The following is a 20,986-nucleotide window of genomic DNA, read 5'->3' on the forward strand; positions in this document are numbered from 1 at the left end:
CCTCTTTCCTCCTCCTCCTGCCCATGCGCCCATCTCTAGGTCTTCCTGTTTCCCCGAAGCCCCCTCGCCTACTCTGGCTTTCTCTGCATTGCTGGGCCGGCTTAGTTTCCGTTCTCCAGCGTGTCTGTGTCTGTTCCAGCCTGCTCCATGGACCTCTGTGGAGGACAGAGTGTTCCCGTGCTCTCACGCCACAGGGGTCAGCACAGGGGCTTCTGGGACCCGAAAGGTGAGGGGACTTTTCCCTGCCGCAGGCGAGCATTCTGCGGGTTCTGCAGGTTCTGCAGCGGCTGACGCCAGCTGGGATCTGCGGTTCCACTCCGCTCTGACACCGCCCATCTGGTCTCAGGCTGCCGTCCGTCCCTCACCAGGCCAGCTTGTGAGTGCTCCGGACTGGCCTGCCTGTAAGCGGGGCTTCTCGAAACCCCTTCTTCAGCTTCGGTTGTTCTGTGGGAGCACTCCCAGGACGCAGGGAAGCACACTGGCTAGTTTACTGTAAGGGTGTTACAGAGATGCAAATGAGGAAATGCACAGGGCACCATCTGGGGAGAGGGCCTGGCTTCCTGCCCTCCCCTCTGGCGGCCTCCCTGCGCTCAGCTGTCTGGGGCTCCTCGAACTCTTCTAGAATGTTTATGGAGACTGTACACAGGCATGATTGATGAAATCATTGACCATTGCTCATCAGCTTGACCTTCAGCTCCTCCTCCTCCTCCCTGGAGGTAAAGGGGTTGGAGCTGAGAGTCCTAACCCTTTAGTGGAACCTGGGTCTCCTTGGTAACCAGTTCCCATCCAGGAGCCCAGGATGGGGAGCCAGCCATGACCAACTCATTAGTCCACAAAAGACACCGCTTTGAAGCTGCAGAAGGGTTTTAGGAGTTATATGCCAGGAAACAGGGACAAAGGCCATACAGTCTGTAAGAATGCTTTGCAGCCACAGACTGGATTATACATCACACTGTTTAAAACTGGCCAGACCGTCTGTTACCTGAGTCTGTCAGAGCAGGCCCCTGGACTCTCCTTAATATATTAGTACCACTTAATGTCACAGCTGTTCAAAGGAGACAGACCACCTTTAAATGTTGACTCTGAATTGGAATAACACTTTATGGCGCTTCATGCAGCTTTGCCCTGCTTCAGCTTGACATGATTCATTTAACAAATTACAGCTCACTTACAGAACTTAAAAAATTTTAATATGCCGTGTATGGGGAGGCACATTTCCTAGTTCATGGATTCCTAACCATTTAGTACTTTTCTTCGGGAGCGTGGTTTTATGGAACCTTTCTCTGGCATTGCATCTTCCCAGGGAGGAAATCAGACGGCCACAGTGATTGCGCTGTGTTCCATGCGGGACTTCAACCTAGCTCAAGAGACCTGTCAGCTGGCGATCAGGGATGTGGGAGGCCTGGAAGTTTTAATAAACTTACTTGATACAGATGAAGTCAAATGTAAGGTGAGTGGCTTTCTCCAGTGCGTGCATCTGCCACCTCCTCGAGGCTGTCTTCCCAGTGTGAGGTGGCTGCCATGCCCTGCTGTTTGTTTCTCACCTTTACCTGTAGCTGTTAGTGTTGATAGTCAGCTTGCTTGCTCTCTCTGCTTGTAGCCGAGAAAGGGTTGTGTTCTGCTGCCACTTAATAAGGCCCGTCACTCCAGAGGCAGAAGCTAAGAAGAAAGCTTATTCAGTGACTGAAGTATGGAGAAACAGGAGTTTTGCTCTCCACTCAGCTTCTCAACTCCAGGGGCCCCAAGAGTCACACATAAAAGATAGAAATAATGAGAGGCAGAGCGACAGGCCAGTAAAGGGGGGGAATATTCATGTATTTCCTGGGAATAGAGGGAGATCTTTAAGGAGCTCAGATACCACCTCTTCTCACTCCGTTTGTGGTTTAGTGTTTCCAGTCATGGAAGCTGGTTGGTGTCTTTAGCCCAAAAGTTAAGGCTGGAAAAGAGAGAGACACAATATAGAGACAATGATATCAGGTTTTTTTTTTTTTTTTTTTTTTTTTTTTGCAGTAATGGGGAACCCAGGGCCTTCACACTGTGCCACACCCTCAGCCCTTTTAAAAAATTTCTTATTTTGAGACAGGGTCTTGTTAAGTCCCTGAGTCGCCCAGTTTGGGCTGGGACTTGGAATCCTCATGCCTCAGAGTCATGGCATTGTGGGCATGAGCCACTATGCTTCCCTGCCCAGTCTTTTTATCTCTTTCCAGTCACCCTATTGGACATGCACAGGTCCCGGTGAAGAGACATTGTTTTCACAGTAGCAGCCTTTACATCTCGGAAAAGTAATGGAGACAACTGTTGCATCATCACGCAAAGCCAGTGGGAGACTAGCCATGCTTTGCCCGGCTGTGCGATCTCCAAAATTAGTGGTTTTTCAAGCCAACTAGATGATCAGTGACGGTAGCGAGTTTACTTAGGTTCTCTCTTGGTAACATTCTCCCTATATTTTTTTCTCTCTTTTGCTCTTTTCCATTAGTTCTTTTGCTTCCAGAGCAATGAATGTTTGTTTACATTAATGAAGGAAAGTACAAGAGATGTGTGTAACCCTTGGGGATGGAAACTGTCTCTTAAAAAACTTAATTGGGGAGGAGTTTTAGGTAGAGTTGGAATTTTTAAAAACAAAGCACTGGTTATGTACTAAGCATTCATTCATCTATCACTCCCCCCATGTAGATTGGCTCATTAAAAATCCTGAAGGAAATCAGTCGTAACCCTCAAATCCGGCGTAATATTGTTGACCTTGGGGGCTTACCAATTATGGTCAATATACTCAGTTCTCCCTACAAGACTCTGAAGTGTCTGGCAGCTGAGACCATTGCAAATGTCGCCCAGTTCAAGCGAGCCCGCCGGTTGGTGCGACAGCACGGGGGTATCACCAGACTGGTGAGTACCACGGTGCCTTCCTGCTCACTTCCAACACTTACTGGCCATTGAGGCATGTTCTGGGGTCATCTTTTTGCGTTATACATCCATAATAATAATTTTTGTACACTTGCATTATGAAGTGGCCACAAGAGGGTATTGATAATCCTTTTTCAAAGAAATAGAAACATTTTAATTGTCATCCACAGCACGGGAAGGATCCGTTTGTGTGTATGGGCAGAGACCGTGAGAGGAGGGCAGATCTGCTGGGCAGAACTCGGGTCGGAAGCCTGGCCTCTGACATGTTGATCCCAATGTGCGCACTTCCCAGGGAGACAGCCCCTCACTGCGAGTTAGAAGACTGGGCTCTCATTGGCCCAGGTGGGAGTACTATGCAGGCAGTAAAAGGGTGCAGTTATCCATGGGAAACATCCATAGCCAGTGATCAGTATTACGATTGTGAAGAACATTTAGTAGTATATGAAATGTATATTAATATTATATGGAATGATAACAGGGTTGCAAACTGTTGATATCCATGATTCCAGTTTTTAAAGAGCTACCCACCGATATTGAGATATGGCTAGAAATATATACACAAAATGATTCACAGGGGCTTCATCTGCAGTGATGACTGCTTTTCCAGTAGAAATGTGTTTTTACGCATTTACCAGGCAAGAGTCCCCGTGAACACTGCGAGTGAGAGAAACGGCTGTAGTGAGGTGGACCAGGGCCGGTCTAGGCCTGTGAACAAGTGCTTTGGTCCAGGTCCGAGCGGGCAGCGTGGGTGTGCCTGCCTGGCAGACGTTGGGCTCTGGAGAGGCATCTGGTAGGTGAGCAGGCAGGGGTGGTACATCCAGGTGGGACCCACGGCCAGGTCCCGCAGGCGTGTACGCAGCCACGCTGTCAGTGCCATGCTGTATCTGTGTCTCGCTCGCTGTTTCACTGCAAAGCATTTCGGACATTTCCTGAGCAGTGCTGTGCACGTCAGGAGGTAGAATAGGTGCTGGGGACAGAAACGCCAGCCTGTCCCGACCAGGGATGTCGCCGGCTAGTGGTGGGCGTGGGGGACGAGAGGACACAGATGGAACTAAATGTGTCACAGCAAGTTTTAGGTATTTAACTTACATCAGTCCTGAAAATGGTAGAGGCACAAACGAGGGGTGATCTGTCGATTCTATTGGAAGGCTGGAAAGAGAAGACGTTTTGCTGAGTTTTGGAAGGGAGTATTCGTTAGGCTGAGCCACCAGGGAAAAGCATTTCAGGAACGTGAGGCCAGGGCAATTGAGGGGTTTGGAAGATGCGGGTGGTTTAATGTGGCCAGACCCAGGGACACGGGCGACCGGGATGCTTGCACCTATGGGGTGAGTTGGGGTGAATCAGGTCGAGGGCTTAAATGCAGCACACAGATATCCGCGGATTGTCCGCGCCGTGTCCCGGCCCACTGTCTCCGAATGTGTTTCTGGCATTGCTGTCCCGTTGGTAGTTGGTAGCTGTGCGCCATGTGAATACTCTGCCCTGTAATAACTGGATCATGGTGAGAGCTGTACCAACCAGCTCATGGTGTCCACCTCACTCAAGCTAGCTGCACTGAACCTCTGCCCTGGTGTCTGGAGTTGGGACTGAGTCTGTGAACTTAGTCCGAGATACTCCCTTCCAAATTTGGGATGAGGGTCTCGACTAAGTAGGCAGGATCTGTGGAATTTGTCCAGCAGGGAAAGAAGAATGGATATATGGATGATGATTATCACATCCCCAGATAAAGTCAGTGAACCCCCAAGAACAGAGGGCAGCTTCCTCTTATAATTCCAGCCACAGCTTGGGAGAGACCTTTTGGTTAAAGACTTTAGTGACTTTGGTTAGGAGAAAGGGGACCCTGGCCCACGTGGAAGGCTACATGCTTCCAAAAGGTCTCATGGCTTTGAGAGTATATAAACATTCAGTTCTCACTGGAAAGTTCTGATGGTTTTAGGGACCTTAATTTTCTGAGATACTAGGCCTGAGAATGTGGTTTATACGTATTAATAATGTAAATATTAGAGACCTATTAAGGAAATACTATTGTGGTGAGATTAAGTTTCTTGTGAGAAGGAAATATAAGAGCTCCCAAATCCAGAGGAAGGTCTTTTGAAGCGCTTTATTTCTTTATTTTCACTGGCTACTGTGTAATATAAAAGTTATTTTTTAAAGTGTTCTTGGTTTTGACGGAGGTGCAATAGCAATTCTGCAGCTATTGAAGGACGCCAGAAGTGGTGCTTTAAAGATTCTCAGCCGCACGGCATTCTTCTGCTCTGCAGGTTGCCCTGCTGGACTGTGCCCAGAATTCAGTGGAGCCTGCTCAGTTGAGTCTGTATGAAACCAGAGATGTGGAAGTGGCCCGCTGCGGGGCACTGGCTTTATGGAGCTGCAGTAAGAGTTACTCCAACAAAGAGGCCATTCGTAAGGCGGGGGGCATCCCTCTGCTGGCGCGGTTACTGAAGACATCCCACGAAGACATGCTCATTCCAGTGGTGGGCACGTTGCAAGAATGTGCATCCGAGGTGCTTAAAGCAGTTCTTCTTCCTTTGCCTTCTTACATTGACTTTCTTTAGCCAAAACAATAATATTTAAGGTTATCCTGACTGTAAAGGATTTTTTCCCCAAATCATCAACTTTTTATTGGAACAAAAGATCAAACTAGTACATTAACAAAATCAATCCCTGTGGGATACTTTTTTTCATTGCAGATTAGTTCTCTTATTGTGGTATAGACATCTTAAGCCTGGACTCTACTATTTATTCGGTTAGAAAGTTTGTTCAGCATAATTATTAATAAGTGTAAGTAGATACTCGTGTTTATGCATTAGATGGATGTAAATATCTAAGTTTTTATTCCTAGGAAAACTACCGAGTGGCAATCAAAGCGGAAAGGATCATTGAAAACCTGGTGAAGAACCTAAATAGCGAGAATGAGCAGCTGCAGGAGCACTGTGCCATGGCCATTTACCAGGTGGGGGCAGCTGGCCACTGTGGTGTCCCTACTCACCCAGCTCAAGGCAGGACTGAACATGTGGTCACCTTCTCTCGGGAGGGGCCTTGGGCTCCGCATTTTAAATAAGTATCCCAGGGATTTCGTGCACCTGTAGGCCTGAGAACCACTGTCCTCTGATGACAGTCAGTACCGTACTTGCCTGTGTCAGAGAGAAACTCATGTCAGTGTACTGACTATGGACATTTCCGAAAGACCTGTCCAACTCTCAATGCCTCCTGAAACAATTTGCTTAGTGTAAAATAGCTAAATAAGTACACGTACACCTATATTGCTTTCTACGTATCTTACTCAAATGCAGTGGTCTTGGGAAATGTTTTTCCTTCCCAAACAATATGAATGAATATTTGCACACCTGTGTGCCTATGCTTTTTATGATTAGTTTACTTATTCCATTTTTTGCAATGCAGGGGACCTGAGTATTCTTGGTTTCTTACTGACCTCTGTTTCTGGCTTAGTAGAGGCACAGGGTACCTCAGAACCAGCTAGAGAGAATTGGCAAATAAGTAGAAACTTAAGCATTCCCAAAAACTACACAAGGGGAGAGCCATACTGTCAGGTGGCTGCCAGGATGGCCAAGAATGATGTTTTGCTTAGAGGCACTTTCAGAAAATGATCCTCTGGAAAGGAGTTTCCTGGTTACTGTCTATGCTCCTTGACTTATGATAGGGTTACATCCTGATGAGCATGGTAAATTGAAAAGGCACTGTCTCTACCTAAACTACTGAACATCACAGCTCAGCCACGCAGTGCACTAGGAGTAGTGGTCGTTCAGCATCATAGTCCCAGGCTGGCAGGGAGCTGCAGCTCAGTCCCGCTGTCCAGCATCACCAGAGAGTGCGGTGAAGTGAGTCAGCAAGCCAGGAAAAGACCTGCGCATGTGCATTCCTTTTATACCATCCTGAAGTTGAAAAATCCTAAGTGGAACCACAGAAGGTTGAGGACCATGTTTAGAGTGGCAGCTGCTTTAACCACCACCATGCCCTGGAGGTGCCTTGGTCACTTACAGCCTCTGCTTTCCCTTCCGTGTAGTGTGCTGAAGACGAGGAAACCCGCGACCTGGTTAGGCTGCACGGAGGACTCAAGCCCCTGGCCAGTCTACTCAGTAACACCGACAATAAACAGCGCTTGGCCGCCGTCACAGGGGCGATATGGAAATGTTCCATCAGCAAAGAGAATGTGACCAAGTAAGAGAAGGCTCGCCTCAACCTCCTCTGATACAGATGTGGCCCGGAACACATCCTTCGAATCTCATGCTATTCTCTCAAAGAGCTGACTGTGATGTCACTCGGAGATGCACACTGTGTGGGTTCAGTTGGCAGATGAGGGAATTCTCCGAAATGACAGGCTGCTCTGCCACCCCATGAGCAGGCAGTGGGTTTAAGGGCTTGAGTAGGGCTAACGGGGTGGCTGGCAGGATTTCTGTCAAACAGGCGGCTTCAGCCTTTTAAGGTAGAAATCTCTCTGGTGTTTCCTGCAGAGACCTACCAAGTGGAGGGAGAAATGCCCCCACTGAATCATTAGAGACAGAAAGCTGTACTATTAGTTTTCATTTTCTAGAGATAAACAGCTGAGTCCGCTCAATTCCAACTGGGCGCTCTTAAAGTATTTTTCAAATATAATTTCATCAAATTTTATTTTAAATTATTTGTAATTTTATTGTATTTATTTGTAATTTATTCTAATCCTTAGATTCATATCTCTGTATAAATTTTGAGCTCACATTCTTAATGATTATTTTGAGGCAATTCCTTGTCTCTAATAGTTTCTCTTATCAAGAAAATCACGGGTCCCAACTAACACAAAATAAGTTTACTTAAAAAAGAATATGTGGGGAAAGATAAGAACTAAGAGAGTATGTAAAGGTGCATATCTCCAGTGATGAATGTCATTATGTTGTACACCTAAAATGTACCAATAAAAGGATATACAAAAAAAACCCAATCCTACTGAAACAAAAACAAGAAAATGTTAAAACTCATTTAATCCCAGTTGTACAGCAATGTCTGTTAGATCATTTTCTGTACTTAAATTTCTGAAATATGTCCTAATCAAAAAGTACATTTTATGCCCTGGGATTTAGTTCAGCAGTGGCTGCCTCGCAAGCGCAAGGTCCCAAATCCAAGGTACCCATCCCCGGTACAAAAAAAAAAAAAAGGACATTTTAAAGCTAGAAAAACAATTTGCCACTTACCCATTTCACAAAGACCCCCTGTCAAAAATGGGGTCAACAGAAAACATGCATAAGTAAGACTCTAAAGGGTAGCAGTGGCTAAGAGAACTCACAACACATTTTTTTTCTATTGTTTATGGTTTGCTGGGGGGGTGGTTCCTCCTTTTTCAAGGGGAGAGGCTCTGCGTGTTAGAGGGAATACTGTGTAATTATTTGCTTCAAGTTTTGCTTTTAGAATTTAAGAAATCTACTGAGAATGGCAATCCATTTGCCTAGCCACGTATTAAAACTTACTACTGAACTTCTATAAGTTGACAAAGGGGTTCAACAGGACAGAAAGACTGGAAGCTGACAGACATAGATCAGATTCAACACATGTGAAGGATGCGTTTCAAGTCAGGGAGGACAATGTTTATTCACTACATAATTGTGTCAACTGGCTCACTGGTTAAGTATCACTGGAATCATCAGTGAACCAACGGATAAAATATTAATTTGGCCCCTACTACTTGCCGTATTCAAAAGCTGAAATAAAAATGAGAAAGTGAGCCAAGATTTAGCTAATCTGAAGTTCTGAAAGGAGTTCTCACACAAGATCCTCACAGCTGACATCATTAAGGAAGTTCACCTATTTGGATAAATGAAAACAACTTACTTCCCATGTCAATAAACATAACAAAAATTGAAAAAGACAGAAATCAAACTTTTTGGGGGGATACTGGGGATTAAATTCATAGTCCTCACACTGAACTATACCCCAGCTCTGTCCTTCCTTCTTTCCTTCTTTCCCTTCCTTCCTCCCTCCCTCCCTCTCTTTTTCTCTCTTTCTCTCATTCTTTCTTCTTTCTCTCTTTCTTTCTATTTAATTTTGAAACATGGTCTTGCTAAGTCACTAAAAAAAAATGTGTGATGAAGTTATGAATTTATTAAAAATAACCTCAGCTAATTAAGCTATTATTGTAATTAAGTTTCCCCAGATTTCAGCAGTAAAAATTCAGCTGTGTCATTCTTAAAAATACTACTGGAGGCCGGGGATTTAGCTCAGTGGTTTCGCCACGTGCTGTGCAAGTGCAAGGACCCGAGTTCAATCCCCGGTACCAAAATAAATAACTGCTGAAATTTATTAGAAAGAGAAAAATGTTTTATGTAGAAATTATCTCAAATATTTACCCTTGTATAGCATGCTTGGTTTAAATATATAGTGAACAAAATCAGAATAAAATTATGTGGGCAAAAGAGATGCTAAATATATTAGTAGTACTGAAGTTAACTGAGTCTGACAGATTTTTGTTCTTATCTAAGTAGCACAAATTTCTACTTAATTTAAGACTTATTAACCCCAATTGTCATGTTTAATGCATTTAAAAACAAAAATATTTAATATAGAAGTCATTTTCATGAAATAGTGTCCTTTGTTCAAGGGAAGTAGTTTGTGGAAGGTGGAGATGATCCTGTGGCTGAATGCAGTCAGAGACCCTCAGATTGTCTTCAGGGCTGCTCAGCCTGGTGATTCAGTGCTGTGGTCAAAAGCCTTACAGTTTGCCAAGCTTCCAGCTGGTTGTCTGGTAATGGAGATTAAACAGTACCTACATCTTAGGGTTGTTGTAGGGACTGACTGAAGATGTTGGCATTTAGCAATTCTTAGTTGTTGTTTTTATTGCAGTTAATATCATCAGCTAACCCTGTACTAGAAATAACTGTCTCTTCTCTCATGATGAGTCTAGGTTTCGGGAGTACAAAGCCATTGAGACGCTGGTGGGACTTCTAACCGATCAGCCCGAAGAAGTGCTTGTGAATGTGGTTGGGGCTCTGGGAGAATGCTGCCAAGACTATGAAAACCAAGTCATCGTGCGGAAGTGTGGCGGCATTCAGCCACTCGTGAACCTCCTTGTGGGAATAAACCAAGCTCTTCTGGTGAACGTCACCAAAGCCGTGGGTGCTTGTGCAGTGGAGCCGGAAAGTATGGTGTAAGTAGCCCTGGTGCTGGAGAGAGTTAATATGAGAGTGTTAGGGAAACCTTTGGTGCTTGTTGAATAGCGTTAGTGTCATCGCTTAGAATTGATGTGCACAAATGAAAAAAATGTGTTCTTATACAAATAACCGCAACTTTACTAAAGTATGACATATTGAGCCAAAATGTTACCATAGCTGAGCTGGGTGTTTGGGAGGATTTACAACAATCAGTAATCAGGTTCTCCCGTGGAAACCTTAATGCAATCAGCAAGGGCTTTTTTCTGTGCTCTTGCAGAGTAACCACGGGGTCCTGGGTATTCAGGGTAGTCTTCCCATAGCAGCCACCTCCTTCTGTCTTGGGAATTCAGCGAACATATTTGGAGCACCTGATAAGAACTGTGGACACAGGATTTTAAGCTGCTATCTTAATCTTGAATTATTCCCTGTTTAGGAAGTTGAGACTTGCACATAGATTGAAAATACTTTTAAAAAATTCCATCTGTTCTGAACATGCACTGACTTTTTCTCATTATTATTCCCTAAATAATATAGCATGATAGCTGTTTACATACTGTTTATATTATATTAGGTGTTGTAAAAAAATCTAGAAATCATATAAAGCTTATAGGAAGCTGTGTACAGAGTCTATGCAAATACTGTGTACCATTTTATACGAGACTCAAACATCTGCAGACCTTGGTATCCACAGAAACAATCTCCAAAGGACAACTTTTATATCTTTATCTGCATTTCTGTCTACTCCTATCTACCTACCTATCTATCTATGAGAGGTAGATGTATTTTGAGGAGTTCATGTGAGTGTGCCGGCTTGGTGAGTTCCAAATCTGATGGGGCTCAGCTGGCCAGCTGGAGACTGAAGAAAGCTGTAGTTTGAGTGTGGAGGCAGCCAGCTGACAAAATTCCTTTTTGCTCAAGGAAGATTAGTCTTTGTTCTATTAAGGCCTTCAAATGATTGGATGAGACCTTCTTACATTATGGAAGGTAAACTGCTGTGTTTGTTGAATACCACCGCTCTTAAGTTTTAAGCTCATCTAAAACACTTTCACAGAAACATCCTGAGTAATGCTTGACCAAATATCTGGGCACAGTGGCCCAAGCAAACTGGCACATATGTTTAACACTGTAGAGCTAGTACCTTGGTTAACTTGGTGCCCATATGCAATCCTTAAGGCTTGAACTTAACCAGTAAATAAAGACTATAACAAGGTCATACTTCTGCCTTGTGACATAACTATCTGTGTGTAACAGAAAATGCATTAACTGTTTCTCAAAGAATTCCTCTTCTTGATATCCCCTGACTTAAATATTACTGTGTGAAGTTAGCAATACTTACATATAGGATAGAAAGTTACTGAAGTTATATGATGAAGAGACAAAAGAGGAAAGAAAACAAAGGTAATATATAAACACACATAAAATATATTCGTAATAAAAACAAGGAAAAATTTTCGTGACAATCTTCACTTCTGTAACTGGCCACTGGATCATAGCTGGTATTTATAACCTTCTCCATTACCTACTTCACATTCCCTTTGCCCTTAGCAAGCATTTCACTTGTGGTTCTTTACCTGTGAGTGATTTAAATCTTTTTTTGGGGGGGGGTACCGGGGATCGAACTCAGGACCTTGTGCTTGCGAGGTGAGCAGCAGAACTACTGAGCTAAATCCCCGGCCCTCAAATCTTTATTCCTAAGTGGTTTGGGCCGTTACTAGGCCTTCTTGGACTCAGCTCTTGTAGTTTTCTGTTTACTTTAATAACAGGTTATGGCGATGCTAAGGGACACCGTAAGGGAGCTCCCGTGTTGCAGATGTGCTCCTTCTCTGGTAGCAACCCAATTTCTCACTGGTGTCAGTGCCAGTCACCCCAAACATGCAGTAACTTCCTTTTCTCCCCTATTGAGTTTGAGGCATGAGGAGCCCAGAGTGAACAAGTGGCAGTTTTAACTTTCAGTACAATGGAATTATTGTTGTGTCTCATAGTGGAAGAATTCCTCCCTTTGGAATTAAGATGTCTAGGCCAGGAGATCATAGGGTCACAAAGACAGGAAGTAAAAAGTTTGCCGATGGCTAATAATGAGTGGGACCACTCTGATTTCCTTGGTTCCTGGACCCGCAATGCTATTACTGTATGTTGTTTGCAGTTGGATAGCTCTGTTGGCCTGACCTGCAGAAACCCAGAAGTTCACCAGCCTTCCTTCATTTCATCTGATCTCAATCACCTTCAGCCCGAGATAGCAGTGTGTCTGTTGAATTTGGTTTTGGATCCAAGAGCTATGACCATAATTTATCATATTATTGTCCAGAGAATGTACTGGTCAGCTTTGTGTAATGGTAATAGCAAAATACCTGATCAGGTCTCGTAGGAAGAAAAAGAGGCTTATTCAGCTCACAGTTTAGGAGGCTGCAAATCCAAATGGCAGAGCACAAGCTCTGTGCTGAGGACCGTTGTTGGCTGTACTACCCGTGGCCCAGGTAGCAATGGCAGGAGGGAGTTTGTGCATGAACGAGCAAGTGATTACATTGCAGCCAGGAGCAGAGGAGACAGGAGGGGCCAGGCCTCCTCAAGGAGTCCAGAGGGAATCACCTCATGTCCCCGAGAAACTAAGGACCTCCCAATAGGCATCACCTCTTAAAAGTTCCGCAGCTCCTAATAGCATCACCCGGGACACCAGGCCTTTGTGGGGGATGCTGTGACATTGTGTCCCTACCATAGCATCCAGCCATTTCCTCTGTGTTCTTGCCAGAGCATATTTTCTCTCTTTTTCTTTCTTTTTTTTCAATGTGGATAGATTGAAAATTTCCCAAATCTTCAAGTTCTGATTTCTTTTTGCTTAACAATTCCTTCTTCAGTTTATCTCTCTCTCCTTGCATTTTTCTGTAAGCAGTCAGGAGAAAGCAAGCTACATCTTCAACATTTGGTTTAGAAATCTCTTCTGTGAAATATCTGATTTGTCTTTCACAGATTCTACCTTCTACAAAACTCCAGAAAACAATTCAGCCGTGCAAATTTTTTGGGTCACTTTTCTTCCAGTCTCAATAGTATGTTCCTCAGCCAAATCACCTTTAACAGCTATATTTCTACTAACAGTTTCTTCAAGACAATCTAGGCTTTTCTGACATGCACCTCCAAGTTCTTTTAGCCTCTCTCCATCCCCCAGTTCCAAAGCTCCTTCCACCTTTCAGGTGTTAGTTACAGTGGCATCCCATGTTCCAGCAGCACAATGTATTTGAGTTTGCTAAGGTTTCTATAAAAGAGTTTTATAGTCTAGGTGGCTTATGTAACAGAAACGTATTTTCTCACCATTCTGTATGCCAGAAGTCCAATACCAAGTTACCGAGAAGACCTTTTTCTTGGAATGGAGTTGGCCACTGTTTTGCTCCTTCTCCCACGATCATCCTTTTGTGCACGCATGACCCTAGTGTCTCCCCAAGAGTCCTAATTGTTCCTTCTTATAAGGACACCAATAACAGTAGATTCAGATCCATCATAATGACTCCCTTTTACCTCAGTCACCTTCTCAAATGCCTATCTCCAGATCTAGTTATATTTAAAGTGCTGGTGGCTAGAGCTTTAATGTAAGGATTTGAGGAGGATATAGTTTGATCGATAACAGGTTCTCCAGAGGAAGAAGGACTTAGGTGTATCCTGAATGAGTGGAACCATTTGAGTGTGTGGGAGAGTAGGAAAGCAAGTTAGAGGAGTATGTGCCTGGGGACCCCAGCACATGAAAAGGGAAAAGTAAGTGTGGGAAGAGAGATTTAAGAAAGAGAATGAGAAATGGAGTCAGCAGATGAGCTCAAGCAGAAGAGGTACCTGGAAGGCTAATTTTATCTTTCTGAAATCTCAGCACTGTCCCTTTTAACAGCTTTGTTAAAAGTTTTGGCCTCGCAGGTGTTACGGCAGGCTCCATTCTTGCCTTACTACACCTGGACAGAGACAGAACAGAGAAAGGCCATCTCTAGTCAGTCTCAACACCCTAGACCTCTGCCCAATCTTTTTTTTTTTTGGCACTGGGGATTGAACTCAGGACCTTGCACTTGCGAGGCAGATGCAGTGCCACTGAGCTAAATCCCCAGCCCCCCCTGCCCAATCTTAAGTCCTTGGACTCCCTTGACTCCATTAAGGAAAAGAAATAAAAGGTTGAATGATTCAGACAATATCTGTTAGTAGCATTTTTCATGCTACCAGGGAAGTAAGTTAACTTCTATTATACACTTACTAAATAATGCCGAGTGTACTGACAGGGTAGTGTAGAGTTCATATCTCTATTAGGTTTTAGATTTTTGAGTTGTGAATTGTATTCATTTCAATTTATGTCTCTCCTATATCCTTTCATTCTGATTAACTTGCTCATTCTACTTACTTAGTATATACAACCAGACTGTTAGGGCTGCTGTGTAGAGATGCATTCTCCAAAACTCTTTGGAGCACCGTCCATGTAGACTACTTTGTAGAATGGTTAATCTTGATTATCAACCTGGTTAGGCTGAGAAACACCTAGGAAATTAGTCAAGTACTTCTGGGTGCATCGGTGGTGTTTTCAGAGATCATGAAGGCTCGAACTTGATTAATGGATTAATCCATTAGGTGATATTACTGGGAGGGGATAGAAACAGGAATTGGGGCCTGGCTGCAGGTTATGGAGGCATGACTTTGGCGACTCTGTCTGGTCCCCACCCCGTCCTCTAGCTGGAGCTCTTGATATCTTCACTTCTTAGCTGCCGTGAGGTAACATCTCTCCTCTCCCAGACACTTTGCTGTGATGTTTCTGCCTTTCCACAGGCCTAAAAGCAATGGGGCCAGCTGACCATGGACTGAAACCTCTGAAACTGAGAGCCAACATAAATCTTTCCTTGTTTAAGATGCCTTTCTCAGATATTTGATCACAGTGATGAAAATCTGATTAATACAAATACATTCCTTCTATGGCCATATAGAGAACCCTGCAGAAGTGTAGTTTACTGTTTGTTTCAGCATTTCATCACCACAAGTAGTTTACATCCTATGCCATTACTTTCTGGTAGTGCCTATTTTCTTCCTTCAGCTTCTCTTTCTGGTATCTGAAAACAAGAACTGTCTATCTTTAATCATTTAGGCCATCTTGCTACACAGGATTTGTTACTACACAGGGTTTGGCAATGACACATGTAAATGGGCAATTATAATTCAGGCCTGGCAGAGGAGGTGAACCTTCTGGGTCACTGTACCACAACTCCCAGTGCCGAGGAGGTGAGCCGCACATGTGGCAGCAGCACACATCCCTCCCACCCCCCACCTCCGTTGAAATGAGAAGACACATAAACAAGTCTCAAAACCAGACTTCCAGATCATCTAAAGGAACCCCAAAGGGAAATGAGATGGAACACTCTGATACTCAAACACCTGGACTCCCTGAACTGGCAGCAAAAGAGAATCTGGAAAAAATGAAATCAGAAATAATTTCTTGCATAACAGCAGAAATTGTGCCCATACTGCAAGACATGATTGATAAATCTAGAGAGCACACACAAAAAATAGAGGACCTGAGGAACATGATGGAATCCCAACATAGGAAACAAATGGAATCCATAAAACAGATGCAAACAGATTTCCAGGAGATTAAAAACTCCAGTGAAAGTTTACATAGCAGAATGAGCCAATGTGAGGACAGAATTTGAGATATAGAAGATAAGATTGCAATTAGTGACCAGAAAAAGAAAAATCTTTTTAAAGTAGTAAGGAACCACAAGAAATTAATCCAGCAGCTGCTAGATGATGCAAAGAAGAATAACATAAGACTGATTGGAGTCAATGAAGAAACAGGAGAGAGTGCAGATGACATTAAAACAACTGTTCACAAAAGTGATGGCAGAAAACTTCCCAAGCAGGGAAAAGAATTTGACATACAGATAAGTGAGGCATATAAGACTCCAAATAGCCTTGATCAAAAAAAATCTACACATAGGCATATAATAGTTAAGATTCCAGAAACCCAACAAAAGAACAAAATTCTATAAGCAGTTAGATAAAAGAAACAAATTACATACAAAGGAAAGCCCATCAGAATCACAGCAGACTTCTCAGTGCAAACCCTCAAGGCAAGAAGAGCTTGGAGTGATGTATTTCAAGCCCTAAAGGAAAACAGCCTCCAACCCAGAGTGATGTACCCTGCAAAACTATCTTTCAAAATTGATGGAGAAATAAGATACTTTCATGACAAAGAGCACCTTAGAAACTTCATGAATACCAAACCAGAACTCCAAGAAATTTTGGGCAATAGCCTAGGAAAAGACAATGAGGATCACAACCCCAGGAAGCACAGCAGAATGAATCCATTGGGTGCAACAAGAAATTAAATGTGAAGGGGGAGAATCCAACAAAAAGAAAAAGTCATGACAATGACAAGTCAGTACGTATCAGTTATAACCATCACTGTTAATGGTCTCAATTCACCAATCAAAATAAATAGACTGGCAGAGTGGATCAAAAAGCAAGATCCAACAATATGCTACATACAAGAAATGCACTTCATTCAAAAAGAAACTCGTAGACTGAGGGGCCAGGGATTTAGCTCAGTGATTTCGCCACCAGCTGTGCAGACTCAAGGACCTGAGTTCGATCCCTGGTACCAAAAAAAAAAAAAAAAGAAATTCATAGACTGAAAGTTAAAGGGTGGAAAATAGTACTCCATGTGACAGGAACCTGAAAAAAAGCAGGAGTAGCTATCCTCTTTGCAGATCAAGTGAATTTCAAACCAACATTGATTAAGAGAGACAAAGAAAGACACCAGATCCTTGTAAAGGGAACAATCCAAGAGGAAGAGATGACAATCATAAACATATATGCACCAAATGCTAGTGTGCCCAACTATATAAAACAAATACTAACAGACAGGAAAAGTCAAATAAGCACTAATACAATACTAATGGGGGACCTCAAAACCCTACTGTCACAAATAGATAGGTCAACTAGATAAAACATAAGCAATGAAATACTAGAACTCAATCAAACTCTTGAACTGAACAGATGTTTACAGTGTTCCACCCCACAAAATCAGAATACACATTCTTTTCAGCTGCCCATGGGGCATTCTCTAAAATAGACCACATATTCACTCATAGAACATGTTTAAGTAAGTGCAAAGGAATTGAGGTTATCCCCTGTATATTATCAGACCATAGTGTGATGAAATTAGAGATCAATAGCAAAAGAAACCACAAAAATTTCATAAACACATGGAAATTGAGCAACACACTTCTGAATAACCAAAGGGTCACAGAGGAAATTAAAGAAGAAATAAGACAGTTCCTACAGTTAAATGACAATGCCAATACAACATATCGGAATCTATGGGACACAATGAAAGCAGTCTTACAAGGGAAATTCATAGCAGTAAATACTCATATTAGGAAAACAGAATGAACCCAATTAAACAACCTGAAGCTGAAACTCAAGCTACTAGAAAAGGAAGAGCAGGACAAGCTCATAGAAAGGAGGAAATTATAAAGATCAGAGCAGAAATCAATGCACTGGAGACTAAGAGAACAATACAAAAAAATCAATGAAGCCAAGAGTTGGTTCTTTGAAAGAATCAACAAAATTGACAAACCCTTAGCCAACCTTATCAGAAAAAGGAAAGAAAAGGCCCAAATCCATGCAATTAAGAATGAAAAAAAGAAATTACAACAGACCCAGCAGAAATCCAGAGGATCCTCAATACCTACTTTGAGAACCTAAATGCCAATAAGATTGAAAATACAGAAGAAATTGACAGATTCCTAGATAGGTGTGAATTATCAAAGTTGAACGAAGATGACCTAAAAATTCTAAACGACCCAGTATCAATCAATGAAATTGAAAATGTAATTAAAAACTTACCAACTAGGAAAAGCCCAGGTCCTGATGGCTTCACCACTGAATTCTACAAGATATTTAGAGAGGAACTACTGCCACTACTGTTGAAACTCTTCAACGAAATTGAAAGGGAAGCAATACTCCCAAATTCATTCCTGGAAGCAAGCATCACCTTGATCCCCAAAGCAGAGAAAGACCCAACCGAAAAAAAGAATTGTAGCCAATCTCACTAATGAACATAGATGCAAAAATCCTTAATAAGATACTGGCAAATAGAATGCAGAAGATCATCAAGAAGACCATACACCCTGACCAAGTGGGATTCATCCCAGGGATGAAGGGATGGTTCAATATATGCAAATCAATAAATATAATATACTATATTAGTAGAACCAAGGACAAAAACCATATGATCATTTCAGTAGATGCAGAAAAAGTATTTGACAAAATCCAACATGCATTTATGATAAAAACCCTACAAAAAATTGGAATAGATGGACTCTACCTCAATCTGACAAAAGCCATCTATACAAAACCAATAGCCAATATCATATTAAATGGTCAAAAACTGAAATCCTTCATACTAAAATCAGGAATAAGACAAGGATGTCCACTATCACCACTCCTATTCAATATAATTTTGGAAACATTAGCCACAGCAGTTAGAGAAGAGAAATAAAGGAATAAAGATAGGAAATAAAGAAGTCAAATTGTCATTATTTGCAGGTGACATGATACTCTATATAGAAGACCGCAGGAACTCCACCAAAAGTCTTCTAGACTTAATAACCAAATTCAGTAAGTAGCTGGATACAAGGTCAAGACACAGAAATCAATAGCTTTCCTCTACACAAACAACAGACTCACTGAGAGAGAAATAGGGCAAATAATTCCTTTCACAATTGCATCCAAATAAATGAAATACCTAGGAATCAACCTAATGCAAGAAATCAAAAACCTCTTTTCTGAAAACTATAGCATTCTGAAAAAAAGAGATTGAAGATGATATCAGAAAACGGAAAGACATCCTTTGCTCCTGGGTAGGAAGAATCAATGTAATGAAAATGGCCATCCTTCCAAAACTGCTATATAGATTCAATGCAATCCCAATTGATATCCCAGCAACATCACGGACCTTGAGAAAACAATCCAAAAATTCATTTGGAACAAGAAGGTACCTAGGATAGCAAAAGCAATTCTAGGTAACAGAGACATGGCAGGGGGTATCACAATCCCCAACCTCCAACTATACTACAAAGCTACTGTGATAAAAACAGCATGGTACTGGCAAAGAAACAGACCTGAGGACCAGTGGAACAGATGAGAAGATGCAGAAACAACTCCAGACACATTCAGCCACTTCATCTTTGATAAAGGAGGCAAATTCCCTCACTGGAGGAAAGACAGCTTCTTTAATAAACTGTGCTGGAAAAATTGGGTTTCAACTTGCCAAAGATTACAGCTAGATCTATATCTCTCACCATGCACTGAACTAAAGTCAAAATGGATTAAAGATCTAAATATTAAAACAGAAACACTAAACTGGCTGGAAGAGAGGTTAGGCAGAACTCTTGAAGACATTGGTGCAGGAAAAGATTTTATGAACAAAACCTCAGTTGCCCATGAACTAGCACAAAGAATCAAGAAGTGGGATCTCTTCTTATTAAAAAGCTTCTGCATAGCAAGAGAAACTACCAATAGTGTGAAGAGACAATGCACAAATTGAGAAAAAGTTTTCATCAGCTGTCGCTCAGACAAAGGTCTACTATCTAGAGTCTATGAAGAACTTAAAAAAATCAGTCCTTCCAAATTTAAAGACCCAGTGCAAACATGGGCATCTGAAATGAACAGACATTTCTTTGACAAAGAAGTAGAAATTAAAAATAAACATATGAAAAAATGTTGAACATCACTGGTCATTCGAGAGATGCTAATGATAACAACACTGAGATTCCACCTCACTCCAGAAAGAATGGCTGCTATCATGAAGTCAACCAATAACAAATACTGACGGGGCTATGGGGGAAGAGGAACCCTGCTCCACTGCTGCTGGGAGTGTAGATTGGTGCAACCACTGTGGAAATCAATATGGAGATACCTCAAAGAACTAGGATTAGAGGTACCATTTGACCTAGCTATTCCTCTGCTGGGTATCTTCCCCAAAGAATTAAAATAATCATACCACAGTGATATATGTGCACCCATGTCCATAGCAGCACAATTTGTAATAGCCAAAACTTGAAGCAGCCCAATTGCCCATCAGCTGGAGACTGGATAAAGAAAGTGTGCTTTTTTTAATAAAATGGGGTACTACTCAGCCTTAAAAAATGAGAAATTATAGACATTTTTAGCTAAATGGATCCACATTGAGGCAATACTCTTAAGTGAAATAAATAGGACACACAAATAAATACCGAATAGTTTCTCTGGTGTGAGAAACTGTAAGTGTAAATAAGGACTAAAATGTATAATAGGTAATGTGAAATAGGAAGAAAAGGGGCAAAAGGGAAGGGAAGATGGGAGGAGTAGGGGAAAGGAAAGAAGGGAATGGGATTAATATGAGAAAATGAAAAAAAGGAAACAAAGTCTTTGCAAATAGGGAGGAATGGAGGGGTTGAAGGGAGGGCAGGGGAAGGGTGAAAAATGAGAACCAAGAGAGATTATGTAAAGGTGAAAATTCCCAATGATGAATGTCATTATATTGTATACTGAAAATGTACCTATAATTCAGGCCTTTGTGTATCATGCTAAGTTTGGATTTTGTTTAAAGTTGAAAGTCACTGAAGGGGTTTACGTATGAATAGAGATAGGAAAGCTTGTTAGGGAATCATTGCAAGTAGAGGTGAAGGTAGCTTAAAATGAACCTGTGGGATATCTTATAGTGAAGAAGAGATAAATTGACAGATTAGAGAGCCATGAAGGAAGAGAATGGATGGAACCAGAAAAATGATTGAACATTCATTGTAAGAAGAGGGAGGTGTCAGGGATAGTGTTTAGGTTTCTAGCTTCAGTAACCAGATGACTGATGGACCCACTTGCTGATAGAGGGAATACAGGGGGGAGGACTATGAAGGAAGCCTGAACTTCGCAAGAGGAGACAGTCAGTTTGTTCATCA

At 42.2% G+C, this 20,986-nt stretch overlaps 1 protein-coding gene across 7 annotated transcripts in view; it reads left to right on the plus strand.

The window, feature by feature from the left end:
• Odad2 (outer dynein arm docking complex subunit 2) overlaps window positions 1-20,986 on the plus strand; it is a 174,592-nt gene that overhangs the window by 50,101 nt on the left and 103,505 nt on the right. For 6 of the 7 annotated variants that reach the window (XM_087206970.1, XM_087206971.1, XM_004861838.4 and 3 more), the window contains 6 exons: window positions 1,304-1,450; window positions 2,674-2,883; window positions 5,160-5,402; window positions 5,741-5,851; window positions 6,923-7,077; window positions 9,788-10,030. In XM_087206970.1, coding sequence (XP_087063096.1) covers window positions 1,304-1,450; window positions 2,674-2,883; window positions 5,160-5,402; window positions 5,741-5,851; window positions 6,923-7,077; window positions 9,788-10,030 — 1,109 coding nt within the window. The remainder of the gene's footprint in view (window positions 1-1,303; window positions 1,451-2,673; window positions 2,884-5,159; window positions 5,403-5,740; window positions 5,852-6,922; window positions 7,078-9,787; window positions 10,031-20,986) is intronic. The other variant, XM_087206972.1, reaches the window with a different exon arrangement.

This window comes from Heterocephalus glaber, unplaced genomic scaffold (genome assembly GCF_053883595.1).
Source record: "Heterocephalus glaber isolate CG9 unplaced genomic scaffold, H.glaber_assembly_v1.0 deba00000738, whole genome shotgun sequence".
Taxonomy (NCBI): domain Eukaryota; kingdom Metazoa; phylum Chordata; class Mammalia; order Rodentia; family Bathyergidae; genus Heterocephalus; species Heterocephalus glaber.